This window comes from Dasypus novemcinctus, chromosome 16, assembly GCF_030445035.2.
Source record: "Dasypus novemcinctus isolate mDasNov1 chromosome 16, mDasNov1.1.hap2, whole genome shotgun sequence".
Classification (NCBI taxonomy): domain Eukaryota; kingdom Metazoa; phylum Chordata; class Mammalia; order Cingulata; family Dasypodidae; genus Dasypus; species Dasypus novemcinctus.
The window spans coordinates 78560118-78577719 of record NC_080688.1 but is presented as its reverse complement, the minus strand read 5'-3'; the positions used below and the strand labels follow the sequence as shown (position 1 = coordinate 78577719).

Sequence of the window (17602 nt, the reverse complement as noted above, 5' to 3'; positions counted from 1 at the left end):
ATTCTCTAAACTCATTCTGTTTTCTGGTGACCCTTATCAGGTTAATAACGTCATGAGATTACACAATATATTTAGTTCATAGTAGCACAATCATATGGGTATTTGTCCTTTTGTGTGTGGCTTTCTTCACTCAACAAGTTTCATCCATGTTGTCATAGGCTTTACGACTTAATTTCTTCTTACTGCTACATAGTATTTCATTATGTGAATACACTACAGTTTGTTCATTCATAGGTTGATGGACACCTGGGTTGTTTCCAACTTTTGGCATTCATGCATGATGCCGCTATCAACATTGGTGTGCAGATGTCTGTATTGCTGCTCTGATTTCTTCTGGGTGTGTACCCAGTAGTGGTATTGCTGAGTTATGTGATATTCAACTTCTTTAGGAACTGCCAAACAGTTCTCCATAGCGGCTGTATCATTCTCCAATCCCACAAACAGTAAATAAGTGTTCCTATTTTTCCACATCCTCTCCCACACTTGTTCTTTGTGTTTTTAATAGGCACCATTCTAATAGATGTGAAGTGATATCTCTTTGTAGTGTTGATTTGCATTTCCCTAATCATTAGTGACGTTGAACATTTTTTCATGTGTTTTTTTTGTCATTTGTATTTCTTTGGACAATTGTCTCTTCAAGTCTTTTGCTCCTTTTCAAATTGAGTTACTTGTCTTTTTATTGTTGATGTGTAGCATCTCTTTATATCATGGATATTAAACCCTTATTGGATATTGATTTCCAAATATTTTCTCCCATTGAGGCAGATCCCTTTTCACCCTTCTGACAAAGTCTTGTGAGGTGCAAAAGTGTTAAATTTTGAGGAAGTCCCTCTTATCTATTTTTCCTTTTGTTGCACGTACTTTGGGTGTAAGGTCCTAGACACCATCACCTACCACAAGGTCTTTAAGATGTTTCCCTACATTTTCTTCTAGGAGTTTTATAGTCCTGGCTTTTACATTTAGATATTTGATCCATTTTGAGTTGTTTTTTATGTAAGGGGATGATACAGGAGTCTGCTTCATTCTTTTGGTTATGGATACTTAGTTCTCCCAGCACCATTTGTTGAAATGGTTTTGTTCCATGCACTTGGTAGCTTTGTCCAAAACCAGTAGGCTGTAAAGGTGAGGGTTTATTTCAGATTCTCAGTTCTATTCCACTGATGGATGTGTCTGTCGTTAAGCTAATACCATGCTCTTTTGACCACTGTAGTTTTGTAATAATATTTCAAGATCAGGCAATGAAATTACTCCCATATTGCTCTTCTTTTTCAGCATGCTTTGACTATTTGGGTGTGCTTTCCCTTCAATTTTATTTGGTAATTGCCTTTTCTAATTCTGTAAAGTAGGCTGTTGAATTTTGCTTGGTATTACATTGAATATATAAATCAGTTTGGGTAGGATTGACATCATCACGATATTTAGTCTTCCATTCCATTAACATGGAATGTCTTTCCGTTTGTTTCAGCGTTCTTTGATTTCTTTTAGCATTGTTTAGTAGTTTTCTACATATAGATCCTTTTCTTCTTTGGTTAAATTGATTCCTAGGTGTTTGAGTCTTTTTGTTGTTTTTGTAAATGAATTTCCCCTGATTTCCTTCTCAGATTGTTCAGTACTACTGTGTAGAAACATGACTGATTTTTTTCGTGTTGGTCTTGTATCCTGACATTTTGCTGAACTCATTAATTAGCTGAAGTGGCTTTGTTGAATTTTCTAAATAGAAGATCTCTGCGAACCGTGAGTTTACTTCCTGTTTTCCTATTTGGATGCTTATTTATTTCTCTTGTCAGTTGCTCTAGGTAGAACTTCCAGTACAATGTTGAATAACAATAGTGGGGAAACGGGCTTGGCCCAGTGGTTAGGGCGTCCGTCTACCACATGGTTCAAACCCCCAGCCTCCTTGACCCGTGTGGAGCTGGCCCATGTGCAGTGCTGATGCGTGCAAAGAGTGCTGTGCCACGCAGGGGTGTCCCCCGTGTAGGGGAGCCCCATGCGCAAGGAGTGTGCCCGGTCAGGAGAACCGCCCAGCGCGAAAGAAAGTGCATCCTGCCCAGGAATGGCGCCGACCACACTTCCCGTGCCACTGACGACAACAGAAGCGGACAAAGAAACAAGACGCAGGAAATAGACACAGAGTACAGACACCTGGGGGCGGGGGGAATTAAATAAAATAAATAAATCTTAAAAAAAAAACAAAAAAAACCGAATAGTGAATAGTGAGCATTCTTGTCTTGTTCGGATCTTAGAGGCAAAGCTTTCAACTTTCCCCATGAAGTATGATGTTGGCTCTGGGTTTTTCATGTATGCCTTTTATCATTTTGAGGAATTTCCTTTCTGTTTCTATCTTTTGAAGTGTTATTGTCAAGAAAGGATGCTGGATTTTCTTGAATTGTTTTCAGCTTTGATTGAGATTATCATGTGGTTTCTGTCCTTCAATTTGTTAATGTAGTGTACTTTGAACCAGGAATACATCCCACTTGGTCATGATGTATAATAAACCTTTTGGTATGCTGTTGGATTCTATTTGCATGTATTTTGTTGAGAATTTTTGCATCTATGTTCCTTGGAGAGATTGGCCTGTAATTTTCTTGTCATGTCTTTATCTGGCTTTGGTATTAGAGTGATGTTGGCTTCTTAAAATCTGTTGGGTAATTTTCTCTTCAGTTTTTTGGAAGAGTTTAGACAGGATTGGTGTTATTTCTTTTTGAGGTGCTTGTTAGAAATCACCTGTGAAACCATCTGGTCCTGGACTTTTCTTTGTTAGGAGATATTTGATGATTGATTCAGTCTCTTTTAATGTGATTACCATGGTAAGCTCTTATATTTCTTGTGGCATCAGTGTATGTTATTTTTGCATTTCTGGAAGTTTGTCCATTTTATCTAGGTTTTCTAGTTTATTGGCATACAGTTTCTTATAATATCCTCTTATGATCCTTTTTTTTACATAAACAATAAATGTATAATAGTTGTGAACTTACAAAACAAACATTTATAACATGAACAAACATAACATCTCACCCTACCACCAATAACTTGCATTGTTTTTAAACCTTTTTAACTAATGATTAAAGAGCATTGTCAAAATATTACTACTAAACAAAGTATTTTTCCCCTAACCAGTCCGATTATTATTATCTTTATATCATTTATATATGAACATACATAAACAAGTGTGTACTAAAAGTTGTGAACTTATAAAGCAAACATGCATAACATCATACAGGGGTCCCATATGTCAATTCTCCAAGACCTTGCATTGTCATGAGACGTTTCTTACAAACTATGAAGGAAAACTGTCAAAATATTACTACTAATCATAGTTCTTATCTTACATTTGGTGTGTTTTTCTCCCAACCCACCCTATTATTGTTTTTTAAATATATTTTTTTATAACAAGTTGTGAACTTATAAAACAATCATGCACATGTGCAGAATTCCCTAAAAACATCCCTCCATCAACACACCACAATGTGGTGTGTCATTTACTACAGATAAAATAATATCATCTGATTATTGTCATGTCCATAGTGTGTATTTGGCTCACATTTTCCGTACTGCCTCATCAACACAGTACGTCTTTTGCATAGATGCAAGAATATTATATTATTACTACTAACCACAGTCCATAGGTCACTCCAGCTATGTTTTTCCCGTGCTTCTCCACATTCCCAACACCCTGCAGTAGTGATATACATTTGTTCTAGTTAACAGAGGATGTTCTTGCATCTAGACCATCAACCACAATTCTCACCCACCTCTTGGTTTACTGTGCTATCCAGTTCCTAGATTATTCTCAGGCATTCTGTCAATTGGTATTTACATAAGTAGACTACGGTTTTCAGTCACATCCCCATTTATAAACTAGCTGTTACTCACTGTGTGTTACCATCCACTATACATTTCCACAATTTTACAGTAAAGCTAATTAAAACTTCTACATACATTAAACATCAGTAGTCCACTTAGTCCTACCACCAGGTCTTGAAGTTATTTTCCAATAATTTCTTCTAGAAGTTTTATGGTTCTTTTATTTTTAGTTTTTTGATCCATTTTGAATTAGTTTTTGGATAAGGTGTGAGATAGGAGTCCTCTTTCCTTCTTTCAGCTATGGCTTATTTCAGCCAATTCTTTCAGCACCATTTGTTAAATGGGTTCTTCTGCCCGAGCTGTGTAAGTTTGACAGGCTAGTCAAAAATCACTTGACCCTACCTGTGAGGGTCTGTTTCTGAAGAATAAATTTGCTTCCATTGGTCTATTGTGTCTGTCTTTAGGCCAGTACCATGTTGTTTTTACCACTACAGGTAGGTATTATGATTTAAAGTCTAGAGATGAAGGTTCATTTTTCCTTTTTATGATGTTTCTGGCTATAAAATTTAATGATCGTGTTTCCAATTTTTTCTTTAATGCTGGTGGAATTTTTATTGGGATTGCATTAAATCTGTATATCAATTTGAGTAGAATTGACATCTTAATGATATTTAGTCTTCTAATCCATGAGCATGGAATGTTCTTCCATTAGGGCTTTTTTGATTTGTTTAACATTGAGTTGCATTTTTCTGAATACAAGTGCTTTACATCATTGGTTAAATTTATTCCTGACTGAGTTTTATCTGTCATTTCATTTTCACCACTCTTTTGACATGTTTAGTTACTTTTATTGATATAAGCTTCATTTCTAGACTCTCTTCCAGGCCCCTCTCTCCTGTCTTTTCTTTTTAGGCTCTATCACACCCTTTAGTATTTCCTGAAAATCTGGTCTCTTGCTAAGAAATTCTTTCAGTTTCTGTTTATCTGTGAATATTCTAATTTCGCCCCCATTTTTGAAAGGTAGTCCTGCTGGATATAAGATTCTTGGCTGGAAGTTTTTCTCTTGTAGTATCTTAAATACATCATACCACTGTCTTCTTGCCTCCATGGTTTCTGGTGAGAAATCAGCACTTAATTTTATTGGATATCCCTTATATGTTATGCATTGCTTTTCTCTTGCTGCTCTCAGAGTTCTCTCTGTCTTTGGCCTTTGACATTCTGATGAGTATGTATCTTGGAATTGGTCTATTTGGATTTTTTTTGGATGGGAATATGTTATGCTTCTTGACTAGGGATATCTATGTCCTTTAATAGGTTTCTACCATTATTTCTTTAAATATTCCTTCTGCCCCTTTTCCCTTCTCTTCCCCTTCTGGGACATCCATGACATGTATGTTTGCACGCCTTTTGCTGTCATTTAGTTTCCTGAGACCTTGTTCAATTTTTTCCATTCTTCATCTTTTGTATGTTCACTTTCAGAGGTCATTTCTTCAAGCTTACTAATCCTTTCTTCTGCCTCCTCAAATCTGCTATTATATGATTCCAGTGTTTTTTAAAATTTCATTTATTACACCTTTCATTCCCATAAGATCTGCTATTTTTCTATGTACGCTTTCAAATTCTTCTTTGTGCTTATCCAATGTCTTCTTAATATCCTTAATCTCTTTAGCCATCTCACTGAATTTATTAAGGAGATTTGTTTGAACATCTATAATTAATTGTCTCAACTCCTTTGTGTCATCTAGAGGCTTATCTTTTTCCTTTAACTGTGCAATAGCTTCTTGTTTCTTGGTGTGGATTGAAATTTTTTGTTGGTGTCTTTGCATCTGGTTTACTAGAGTATTTTTTTGGGTGCAGTTTTCTCTCTAGTTTAGGGCTTCCTATTGTTTCTCCCTTGCTGGTTATGCAGTAGGAGCCAAGCATATAGTTGGTGCTGTAAGCTGTGGAGGCTCAAGCTACTCTCATTGCACCAGGGACCAATGAAGCTTCTTCCAACTTTCTCCTTTGCCAGAGGTAGGGACAGAGTCACAGCTATGTGGAATAATCTAAGTCGTGCAGGCCTAGACTGTAGTTGCCTAGAGAGACTGATGAAGCTTCACATCCCTTTCTCCCCTGCCTGGGGCAGGGATGGAGCTGCAGGTGTGGGCAGCAGTCAGTGCAGTGCAGATCCTAAGATGACCGCAGTTGCCCTGGTAAACTTCTGATTTTCAGTCTATGCCAGCCAAAGTTCTCTGCAGTTACCTGTATAGGCTGGTGCAGGGCTCCTTAGCCTCCCCTGGGCTGAAGCCTAGGGGGGCTGCAGGCTTATTTGGGTGAAAGAAATTGTCAGCCTGGCTTCCCGTCAGGCTCGGGGCAGAGTCAGAATGGGGCTACTGGCCTCTTTCTGACTTGGGCTGGTCTCACCTCAGCTGTTCCCAGGGTTAACTCTTAGCCAGCCAAGTCTCCCAATCAGTAGCTGAAATCGGCATCCAACCGTCTCCTCCCCTGTTTTTGGGAAATGGAGCTTCCAATTCCTGTCTCAGAACAGCTCCTGGGGTGACTTTTGCAGCCAGAGTAGAATGATTACCAGCCTCTGCAGCTTGGCCAGTAACTTCCCGTAGAGGCTGCCACAGTTCCCCACAGCTTCCTCCCTGCTGGAGGTGGCATTAGGGTCCAGGCTAGACCTGCAATCTGATCTGGATGGGAAGAAGCCTGTCCCCACCAGCATTGGGATTCTCAGTCCGCCCCTCTTCCCCTTGTGCCAGGCGTGGAGTTAAGATGGCAGCTCCCAGCCTCTTTGTGACCTGGACAGGCTCAAATTTAGCTGTTCTCTGTATCATACTGTAGCCCACTGAATTTCCTCCTCATAGCTGAAATTGGTACCCAACTGTCTTTTCCTCCCCCATTTTAGGGAAGTGGAGCTTTCAGTTGCAGCCGTAGAAAAGCTCCCAAGGCAGCTTGTACCTCCTTTGGAGGATGGGCACCAGCCTTCGTGGTGTGGAGTGCCTTATTTATGAGTCTTCTCTGCAGACGGGCAGTCTCCTCCTTTCACTCCCCCAAGGACATTGCAGAATGCTCTTCTGGCCTCCTGGAGCCTCCAAACAGGTGCTTCAGCTAGCTCCAGAGAGCTCTGGGTGTTTGCTAATTGCCCTGTAGCAGGAGCTGATTCTAGGAGCTCCTTACTCTGCTGCCTTCTTGCTGGTTCTCCCTCTTATGATCCTTTTTATTACTGTGGGTCAGTAATAACTTTGCCCCTTTCATTCCTGAATTTATTTATTTGCATCTTCTCTCTTTTTTTCTTTGTTTTTCTAGCTTGGGCTTTGTCAATTTTATTGATCTTCTCCAAGAACCAGCTTTTGGTTTTGTTGATTTTCTGTTTTTTTTTTTTTTTTTTTTCTTCCCAATTTCATTTATTTCTGCTCTAATCTTTATTATTTCATTCCTTCTGCTTGCTTTGGGAATGGTTTGATGTTATTTTTCTAATTTCTCCAATTGTTCAGTTAGATGATTGATTTTAGCTCTCTCTTCTTTTTTAATATAGGTGTTTAAGGCTATAAATTTCACTTTCAAGACTGCCTTCGTTGTATTCCATAAGTTTTGATAGTGTGTCCTCATTTTCATTTGTCAAATTTATTTACTGATTTCACTTGCAATTTCTTCGACCCACTGATTTATATTTAAGAGTGTCTTGTTTACCTCTACACATTTGTTTAGTTTACCTCTTTCCTGTCTAGTATGGATTTCCAGTTTCATTCCATTTTGATCTGAGAAGGTGCTTTGTATTATTTCAGTCTTTTTATATTGAGAGCTGCATTTCGACCTAACATGGTCTATCCTGGAGAAAGATCCCTGGGTATTTGAGAAAAATGTATAACCCACTGAATTTGGATGCAGCGTTCTGTATATGTTTGTTAGATCTAACTCATTTATCATATTGTTCAGGTTCTCATTTTCACCTTGTTGATCTGTCTACTTGTTCTATCTAATGATGTGAGCGGTGTGTTGAAGTTTCCAAAGATTATTGTAGAGATAACTATTTCTCTCTTCAGTTTTGCCAGAGTTTGTGTCATGTATTTTGGGGCACCCTTGTTAGGTACATGAATATTTATGACTGTTATTTCCTCCAGGTGGATTGTCCCTTTTGTTAATAGATAATTGCTTTTTGTATCTCTTACAACGTTTTTTGCGCTTAAAGTCTGTTTTGTCTGATATTAGCATAGCTACCCCTGCTCTTATTTGGTTACTATTTTCGTGGATTATCTTTTTTGATCCCTTCACTTTCATCTAGTTTCTATCCCTGCAGTGGAAGGTGAGTCTCTTATAAGCAGCATATGAATGGTTTATGTTTTGTTATCTATTCTGTCAGCCTGTATCTTTTGATTGGGGAGTTTAATCCATTCACATTCATTGTTACTCTTAGTGTATTATTTATTTCCCCCATTTTATTCTTTGGTTTTCATATCTTATCTACTCTTGGTTACCCTTTCTGTGCTTCTTTTCTTCTATACTTCCCTCCAGGCTCTCCTGTTTTTTTCTTTCAGGCTGCAAGGCTTCCTTTAGTATTTCCCGCAAGGATAGATTCTTTTTTTGGAACTTTGTGAGTTTCTGCTTGTGAATGTTTTAAACTCACCTGTCATATTTGAAGGACAGTTTTGCTGGATAAAGAATTCTTGACTGGCAATTTTTCTCTTTCAGTTTCCTAATTGTGTCCTGCCTCTGCCTTCTCAACACTGTGGTTTCTGATGAGAAATCTGCACTAAGTCTTAATGGGTGTCCCTTGTATGTGATGGTTTGCTTTACCCTTGCTGCTCTCAGAATTTTCTCTTTATCTTTGAAGTTTTACATTCTGAGTGGTATGTGTCTTAGAGTAGATCTATTCACATTTATTCTGATTGGGGTATGCTGCACTTGTAAGTTCATTTCCTTCGTGAGAGTTAGGAAATTTTCAGCTATTATTTCCTCAAATGCTCCTTCTGTCCCCTTTCCTGTCTCTTCTGGAACTCCATGACATGTATATTGTTGCATTTTGTGTTATGATTCGACTTCCTGAGTCCCTGCTCTATTTTTTCCATTCTTTTTTCTCTTTGTTCTTTTCTCCAGTTTCAGCTGTTCTGTCTTCTGTATCACTTATTCTTTCTTCTATTATTAGAGTCTGCTGTTGTGTGCCTCTAATGTGTGTTTTTTAAATTTGTTAAAGTATATCACTCATAAATATACATACATAAACATTAAGTGTATAGTAATAATTGTGAACTTACAAAACAAACACAAAACATCATACAGTGTTCTCATACTTCACCCTACCACCAATACCTTGCTTTGTTGTGAAACATTTTTAACTAATGATGAAAGAGCATCCTCAAACTCTTTCTACTAACCAAAGTATCTTACATTTAGTGTATTTTTCCCCAACCCACCCTGTTATTATTATTATTGTCATCATTATTTTTATATCATTTATACATGAGCACACATAAACAGTGTGTAGTAAAAGTTGTGAATTTAGAAAGTAAACAAGCATAACAACATATGGGGTCCCATGCATCAACCCACCACCGGGAAGCAGACTTGGCCCAGTGGTTAGGGCGTCCGTCTATCACGTGGGAGGTTCGCGGTTCAAACCCCAGGCCTCCTTGACCTGTGTGGAGCTGGCCCATGCACAGTGCTGGTGCGCGCAAGGAGTGCCCTGCCACGCAGGGGTGTTCCTGTGTAGGGGAGCCCCACGCGCAAAGAGTGTGCCCTGTAAGGAGAGCTGCCCAGCACGAAAGAAAGTGCAGCCTGCTCAGGAATGGCGCCGCACACACAGAGAGCTGACACAACAAGATGACCCAACAAAATGAAAAACACAGATTCCCATGCCGCTGACAACAACAGGAGTGGAAAAGAAGACAAAAATAGACACAGAGAACAGACGACCAGGGTGGGGTGGGGGGATGGGGGACGGGGAGATAAATAAATAAATAAATAAATCTTTAAAAAAAAAAAAGAAAAGAAAAAACCCACCACCAGCAGCTGGCATTGTTGTGAGACATTTGTTCCAAACTATGAAAGAATATCGTCAAAATCTTACTACTAACTATAGTCCATATGTTATAGTTGGCTTATTTTTCCCCCAACACACCCTATTATTTTTTTAAAATATATTTTTATTACAAAGCAATTATGCATATGTGCAGAATTCCCATGAACAACCCTCTATCAACATACCATACCATGGTGGAACATTTGTTACAGATTTTGAGATAATATTGTCATACTATTACCACTAACCATGGTTCACAGAGTACACTGGCACACTTTTCCCATACTTCCCCATTATCAACACAGTACATCTTTGGCATAGAGGCATTGATATTACAGTATTGTTGTTAACCACAGTACATAGGCCACTCCAGTTGTATCTTTCCCGTGCTTCTCTACAGTTCCACCACCCTACAAGAGAACATACATCTGCTGTAGCTCACAAAGGACACTATTACATCTGTACCATCAACTACTATTCTCATCCACCTCTGAGTTCACTGTGTTATTCAGTCTCTAGATTTTTCTCTAGCTTTCTTTCAATTGACATTTACATCCCTAGACTACCTTTCCAGCTGCATTCCCATTTATTAACCAGTTATTCACTATAATGTGTTATTATCAGCTCTATACATTTCCACACTTTTACAGTAAGGTTAATTAATGTATATATATATACAGTAGTCCCTCTTAGTCCTCCTCTTAACTCCTTTAAGAATCCACACCAGGTCTTTTTTTTTTTTAAAGATTTATTTTATTCCCCCCCCTCCTCTTCCCCCATTGTCTGCTCTCTGTGTCCATTTGCTGTGTGTTTTTCTGTCTGCCTGTATTTTCATTAGGGGGCCTTGGGAATCGATCCTGGGACCTTCCAGAGTGGCAGGGAGGCGATTACTCTCTTGTGCCACCTCAACTCCTTGTTCTGCTATGTTTTCTTATTTTTTCTCCTCTATCTCTCTTGTTGTGTCATCTTGCTGCCCCAGCTCTCTGCATCAGCTGGCACTCCTGTACTTGGTGGCATTTCCACGTGGGGCAACATTCCCACATGGTCCTGCACTCTGTGTGGGCCAGCTTGCCCTCCCCAGGAGACCCTGGGCATCAAACCCTGGACCTCCTATATGGTAGACAGGAGCCCAGTTGGATGAGCCACATCCGTTTCCCCACACCAGGTCTTAAAGATGGTTCCCTACATTTTCTTCTAGAAACTTCATGGTTCTTTATATTTAGATTTTTGACCTATTTTGATTTAAATTTTGTATAAGGTTTAAGATAGGGGTCCTCCTTCCTTCTTTTGGCTAAGGATATCCAGTTCACTAAGCACCATTTCTTGAATGGACTGTTTGGCCTGAGCTAAGTGGGTTTGACAGACTTGTCAGAAATCACTTGATCATAGATGTAAGGGTCTGTTTCTGAATCATCAGTTTGGTTCCATTGGTCTATGTGTCCATCTTTATGCCATTATCATGTTGTTTTTTCCACTTTAGCTAGGTAATATGATTTAAAATCCAGAAGTGAAAGTCCTCTAACTTTGCTCTTCCTTTTTAAGATGTTCCTGGCTATTCAGTTCCCCTTACCCTTCCAAATGAATTTGATAATTGTGTTTTCCATTGTTTAAAAATGCTGGTGGAATTTTCATTGGGATTGTATTGTTTTGTACATCAATTTGGGTAGAATTGACGTCTTAATGATATTTAGTCCTCCAATTTGTGAACATGGAGTGTTCTTACAATTATTTAGGTCTTTTTAAAATTTCTTTTAACAACGCATGGTAGTTTTCTGAATACAAGTACTTTACATTATTGGTTAAGTTTATTTCTAAATGTTTGATTCCTTAGTCACATTGTAAATGAAATTGTTTTTCCAGACTTCCTCTCAGATTGCTCATTATTAGTGTCTTTTTTTAAATTTTAAAAATGTGTATTTTTCTATTCTAGAGTTTAACTTTTTAAAGAAATATATTTTTATTATATTTAAAAAAATACTTAGATTACATAAATGTTACATAAAAAATATAGGGATTCCCATATTTCGCACTCCCTATACCTCCCACACTTTCCCACATTAACACCCTCCCCCATTAGTGTGGTACAGTCATTACAATTGATGAACACATTTTGGAGCACTCCACCAAGCATGGATTATAGTTTGCATTGTAGTCCAAACTCTCCCCTACACAATTTTGTAGGTTACGGCAAGGTATATAATGGCCTGTATCTATCATTGCAATGTTCATTCAGGACAATTCCGAAGTCCAGAAAATGCCCGCATATTACACCTATGTTTCCCTCTCCCTACCCTCAGAACCTCCAATGGCCACTGCCTCTACATAATTTCCCTGAGACTTTGTTAAAATTTTTCCATTCTTCATCTATTCTTTTGTATGTTCACTTTAAAAAAATTTTTTTTAAACTTTTTTTTTTTAAGATTTATTTTACTTATTCCTCTCTCCTTCCTCCCTGTTGTCTACTCTTTTGTGTCCATTCACTGTGTGTTCTTTCTGTGTCCGCTTGCATTCTTGTCAGCGGCACCAGGAATCTGTGTCTCTTTTTGTAGCATCATCTTGCTGCATCAGCTCCCCATGTGTGTGGTGCCACTCCTGGGCAGGCTCTGCTTTTTTCATGTGAGGCGGCTCTCCTTGCAAGGTGCACTTCTTGTGTGTGGGGCTCCCCTACACGGGGACACCCCTGCATGGCACAGCACTCCTTGCGTGCAGCAGCACTGTGCATGGGCCAGCTTATCATGGGTCAAGAGACCCTAGGTACTGAACCCTGGGCACTCCATATAGTAGAAAGACGCTCTATCAGTTGAGCAACAGCTGCTTCCCTGTATGTTCACTTTTGGAGGTCATTTCTTCACGCTCACCAATCCTTCTCACATCTGTTATTATATGATTCCAGTATATTTTCAGTTTCATTTATTGTGCCTTTCATTCCCATACGGTCTTCTATTTTTCTATGTGTGCTTTCAAATTCTTCTTTGTGCTCATCCAATGTCTTTTTTTAAATGATTTTTTTAAAGGATTGTTTAAATGTTTTTCAGATTTATTTTATGTATTTATTTCTCCCCACTCCCTTGTTTTTTCACTTGCTGTGTCTATTCGTCTTCCTTGTTTTTTTTAGGAGGCTCTGGGAGCCAAACCCAGGACCTCTGATGTGGAAGGGAGATGCCTAATAACTTGAGCCCCTTCCATTCCCTGCTTTCTCATGTTTCTCATTACGTTTTTCCTCCCTACATCTCTTATTGTGTCATCTTGTTGAATCAGCTTGCCATGTCAGCTTGCCATGCCTGCTGGTTGCGTCAGCTCATTATCTTTTTTAGGAGGCATAGGATACCTCTGCTCCCTGCTTTGTTGTGTCTCTCATTATGTTTTTTCTTCTTGTGTCTCTTGTGTCAGTTTGCCATGCCTGCCTGTCATGCCAGCTCATTGTCTTCTTTAGGAGGCACCAAGATCTAAACCAGTGACCTCCCATGTGGGAGCCCAATTGCTTGAACCACATCCACTCAGTGTCTTCTTAATATCCTTAATCTCTTTAGCCATCTCATTGACTTTATTAAGGAGATTTGTTTGAACATCTATGATTAGTTGTCTTAATTTCTTTATGTCACCTGGAGGCTTATCTTGTTCCTTTAACTGGGCCATATCTTCTTCTTGTGGATTGTAATTTTTTGTTGGTGTCTTGGCATCTGGTTTATTAGATGTATTTATTCTGGGTGCAGTTTCTCTCTATAGTTTAGGGCTTTCTTGCCCTTTCTCCCTTGTTGGTTATGTAGTAGGAGCCAAGGATGTAGGTGGTGCTGTAAGCAATGGAGGCTCAAGCTGTCCCCATTACCCCAGGGATCAATGAAGCTTCTCTCTTGCCAGGGGTAGGGGCAAAACCACAGCCATGTGTAATAATCCAAGTTGTGCAGGCTTTGACTTTAGTTGTCTAGAGAAAATGATGAAGCTTCATGCCCTCTCCTCCCCTGCCTGGAGCAGGTATGAGTCCACAGGTGTGGTAGCAATCTATGCTGTGTGGGTCCAAAGTGACTGCATTTGTCTTGGTAGACTTGTTACTATTCAGTCTGTGCCAGCTGAAGGTACCTGCAGTTACCTGGAGAGGCTGGTGCAGGTCTCACCAGCTTCCTCCCTGCCAAAAGTATGGCTGAAGCCTAAACTAGGACTGCAGTATGACCTGGGTGGTCCCTCCATCACTGTGATCTTCAGTCAGTCCCGTTTTCCCCTATGCCAGGGCTGGAGTTAAAATGGTGGCTACCAGCCTCTTTTTGACTTGGACAGGTTCAAACTTCAACTGTTCTGAGGATTATACTTTAGCCTGCTAAATTTACTTATCACTACCTGAGGTTGGTGCCCCACCGTCTCTTCCTCCTCCATTTTTGGGGAATGTATCTTCCAATTCCAGTCATGGAATAGCTTCTGAGGCAGCTTGTGCCATCTGTGGAGGATGGGCAGCAACCTCTGCAGTGTAGAGTGCTCTACTTACGAATCTTCTCTGCAGATGGGGAGTCTCCTGATTATTTCAGGGGTCTGCAGAATGCTCTTCTGGTCTCCTGGAGCCTCCAGACAGGTGCGTTAGCTACCTGTGGGTGATTGCTAACTGCCCTGTAGCACGAGCTCACTCTAGGAGCTCCTTATTCTGCCACCATCTTGCTGGTTTCTCTCTAATGTGTTTTGGATCTCACCTATTTATGTCTTTCATTCCCATGAGCTCTGTTACATTTTTATTCAGGTTTTTAGATTCTTCTTTTTGCATGCTTAATGTCTTCTTTTTTAAAAAATGTATTTTATTACAGAAGTTGTGAACCTACAAAACAATCATTACATGTGTAGAATTCCCATACAACACTTCTTTACCAACACACTACATTGTGGTGAAACATTTGTTACAAATTATGAGATAACATCATCAGACTATTATGACTGACTTTGGTTCTTACTATACATCTGGCACATTTTTTCCATTCCCCCCTAATATTAACACAATAAATCTTTGGCATTGATGCAAGAATATTACCGTATTGCTGTTAACTATATTTCGTAGGTTACGTTAATTGTATTTTTCTCATGCTTCTCCACATTCCCGCCACCCTGCAATAGTGACGTACATCCATTCTAGTTTACAGAAGGACATTCTTAGATTTGTCCTATCAACCACAATTCTCATCTCCTTCTGGGTTCACTGTGTTATTATTCAGTCCTTAAATTATTCTCTGGTTTTCTTTCAATTTACATTACATCCCTAGACTACCCTTTTCAGCGACTCAGTGTTTTCTTGATGTCCTTTATCTCTTTAGCCATGACTTTCAACTCATTATTTAGATTTTGGAAATTTGTGTGATTCTCACTGATGTCTCAAATCCTGTGACTCTTCTGGGACTTTCATATGTTCCTTTTCTTGGGACATTTCTTTCATTTTCTAATTATGGCTTGTAGTTTTTTGCTGATGTCTAAGCATCTGATTAGGGTGGTGATATTACTCCGATGGCTTGATTTCTCTCATGGGGTTTCAGTGGCAGGAGACTGTTAATGCTGTTTTTTATTCTTAATTCAACCTGTTCTTTGTCTTTAGGATTCTCCCTGTTATTTGCTCAAATCTGGGTTCTGGACCCGTAATGGTTTGCAGACTCACTTCCTAGGACCTTGGGAAGGGAAGCTGTAGAGGCTGGAAAAAGCCTCTCTTACTTGCTTTTAATTTCCTCATGAACATTTCCAAGGGCTACCAGTAGATGGCACAGTTTGGCAGCCCTCTCAATTCAGTGCCTGGTGGGAGTGTTTGCTGCAACATTGACTGGATCAATGGGACAGAGGTTCCTGCATGGGGTCTAAGAGCCTTGTATTTCAAACTTTCTCAGAGGCAGTTCTCCAACCTTTGCTGGCAGCCCCCTCCCTTTTCCTGGGTAGGGAGTCGTTCCACTCCCCTCTGCGTCCTCATCAGCCAGTCAGGGTCAGTAGAGAGGGAGATTGAGATGGTTGAATCTCTTTAGTCTCTTTCAGGCTCCCAAGGCAACAATGGTGTGGACCCGTCCAACCTGTAAGGGCTCATGGGACACAGCAGTTCAAATTTGTGCTTCAAAAGCTGAGCATGCCTTAGGCAGTGCCCCCCTCTCTCTCCTTTCCTGGGGTGATAGATCCCTGGGGTCCCCTTTGTAGCCATCAGCCCCGAGGTCTGAGAATTTACAAGTGTCTATGATGTGGGGAATTTTGCTGGCATTTGCAGAGGTGGCTTTTAACTCACAGTTTTTTGCCATTACAATTCTTTTCCTTTGCCCCTCTCTTCTCTGTGTGATGTCCAGCCTTCCCCTGGTGTCCTAAACCCTAGAATATCTTTTTCCGGGCAGTTTCTGCCTGTCTTTTGATTATTTCTCTGCTAGAGAAGAGAGTCCATGTTTTTCTAGTCTGCTGTCTTCCTGGAAGTCCCTACCAACCTTTTACCTGTAGTAGCATCCCTTGTGTTTTGCTATTCCCAGAAGTTTGTAAATCACTGTGATATATTTAAGAATATTGATACATTTTAGCAACATAAACTTTTTACCTGTTTTATTTTCAAATATCATAATATAATTCCTAATTAGGAGAGTGACCAATTCCCCTCCCCCCAAAATTTTCTTTTTATTTTCCAATTACACATAAATTGAAAGAATTATGAGATGAATATCAGTATAATTTTAACCTAGATTTATCCATTTTTAACTTTTTCCTTATTTGCATCCCCTCTTTCTCCCTCTACACGTACATGTCAGCTATTATTTTTTTGCTGAACAATTTGAAAGCAAGTCATTACGACACTTCATTCCTAAATAATTCACTTCAGCATTATCTCCTAAGAACAAGGACATTCTCCTATGTGACCATATACTGTCATCATACCAAATAAATTTAATATTTATATCATATTATTGTATGTATTTGTTCTGTAACAAGCCATTTTAATACATCATGGTGTACTTCATCTCATAGTTTTGTAACCTGGAAAGCTCATTCATGTTATTGCATTTAGCTGGTGGGAAGGTTATGCCTGGGCTCAGCTGGGATTTGAAAGATTGCATTCCTTCTTGAATTTTGACTCACGTTTTTGGTTTGATTTCTTCTGTAATTTATTTTTCTGAAGTCCTATGAGAGTATTTATTCTTAAACTATGTAAACCATTTGTCTGTATATCTTTTAGGAACATCATCATGCATGAAGGCAGCTGGGGAATATCTCATACCCGTGTGCCAACGGAATCTAGGCCAGGTCATGTAGCCCTGATAGCCGGGTTTTATGAAGATGTCAGTGCAGTTGCCAAAGGTATTGCCTATTTAGACAAATTTATTAAATGGAAAATTATATTAATATTGCTTCTTTCACACTGAATCATGTCAGAAAGATAACGAGTTTTGAGATAATTTTTTTTATTTTTTTATTTTATTCCTTTCCCCTTCTCCCCCTCACCCCGGTTGTCTGTTCTCTGTGTCTATTTGCTGTGTGTTCTTCTTTGTCCGCTTTCTGTTGTCAGCAGCAAGGGAATCTGTTTTTTTGTTGTTGTTGTTGTGTCATCTTGTTGTGTCTGCTCTCTGTGTGTGCGGCGGTGCTATTCCTGGGCAGGCTGAACTTTCTTTAGCACTAGGCGGCTCTCCTTATGGGGTGCACTCCTTGTGCATGGGGCTCCCCTGTGCGGGAACACCCCTGTGTGGCACAGCAGTCCTTGCGCGTGTCAGCACTGCACATGGGCCAGCTGCACACGGGTCAAGGAGGCCCGGGGTTTGAACCATGGACCTCCCATGTGGTAGATGGACACCCTAACCACTGGGCCAAGTCCTCTTC

At 39.6% G+C, this 17602-nt stretch overlaps 1 protein-coding gene across 9 annotated transcripts in view; it reads left to right on the top strand.

Moving 5' to 3' along the window:
• PIGN (phosphatidylinositol glycan anchor biosynthesis class N) overlaps positions 1-17602 on the top strand; it is a 160362-nt gene that overhangs the window by 10857 nt on the left and 131903 nt on the right. For all 9 annotated transcript variants that reach the window (XM_004478658.5, XM_058277847.2, XM_004478659.4 and 6 more), the window contains one exon: positions 16965-17086. In XM_004478658.5, the coding sequence (XP_004478715.1) occupies positions 16965-17086 (122 nt within the window). The remainder of the gene's footprint in view (positions 1-16964; positions 17087-17602) is intronic.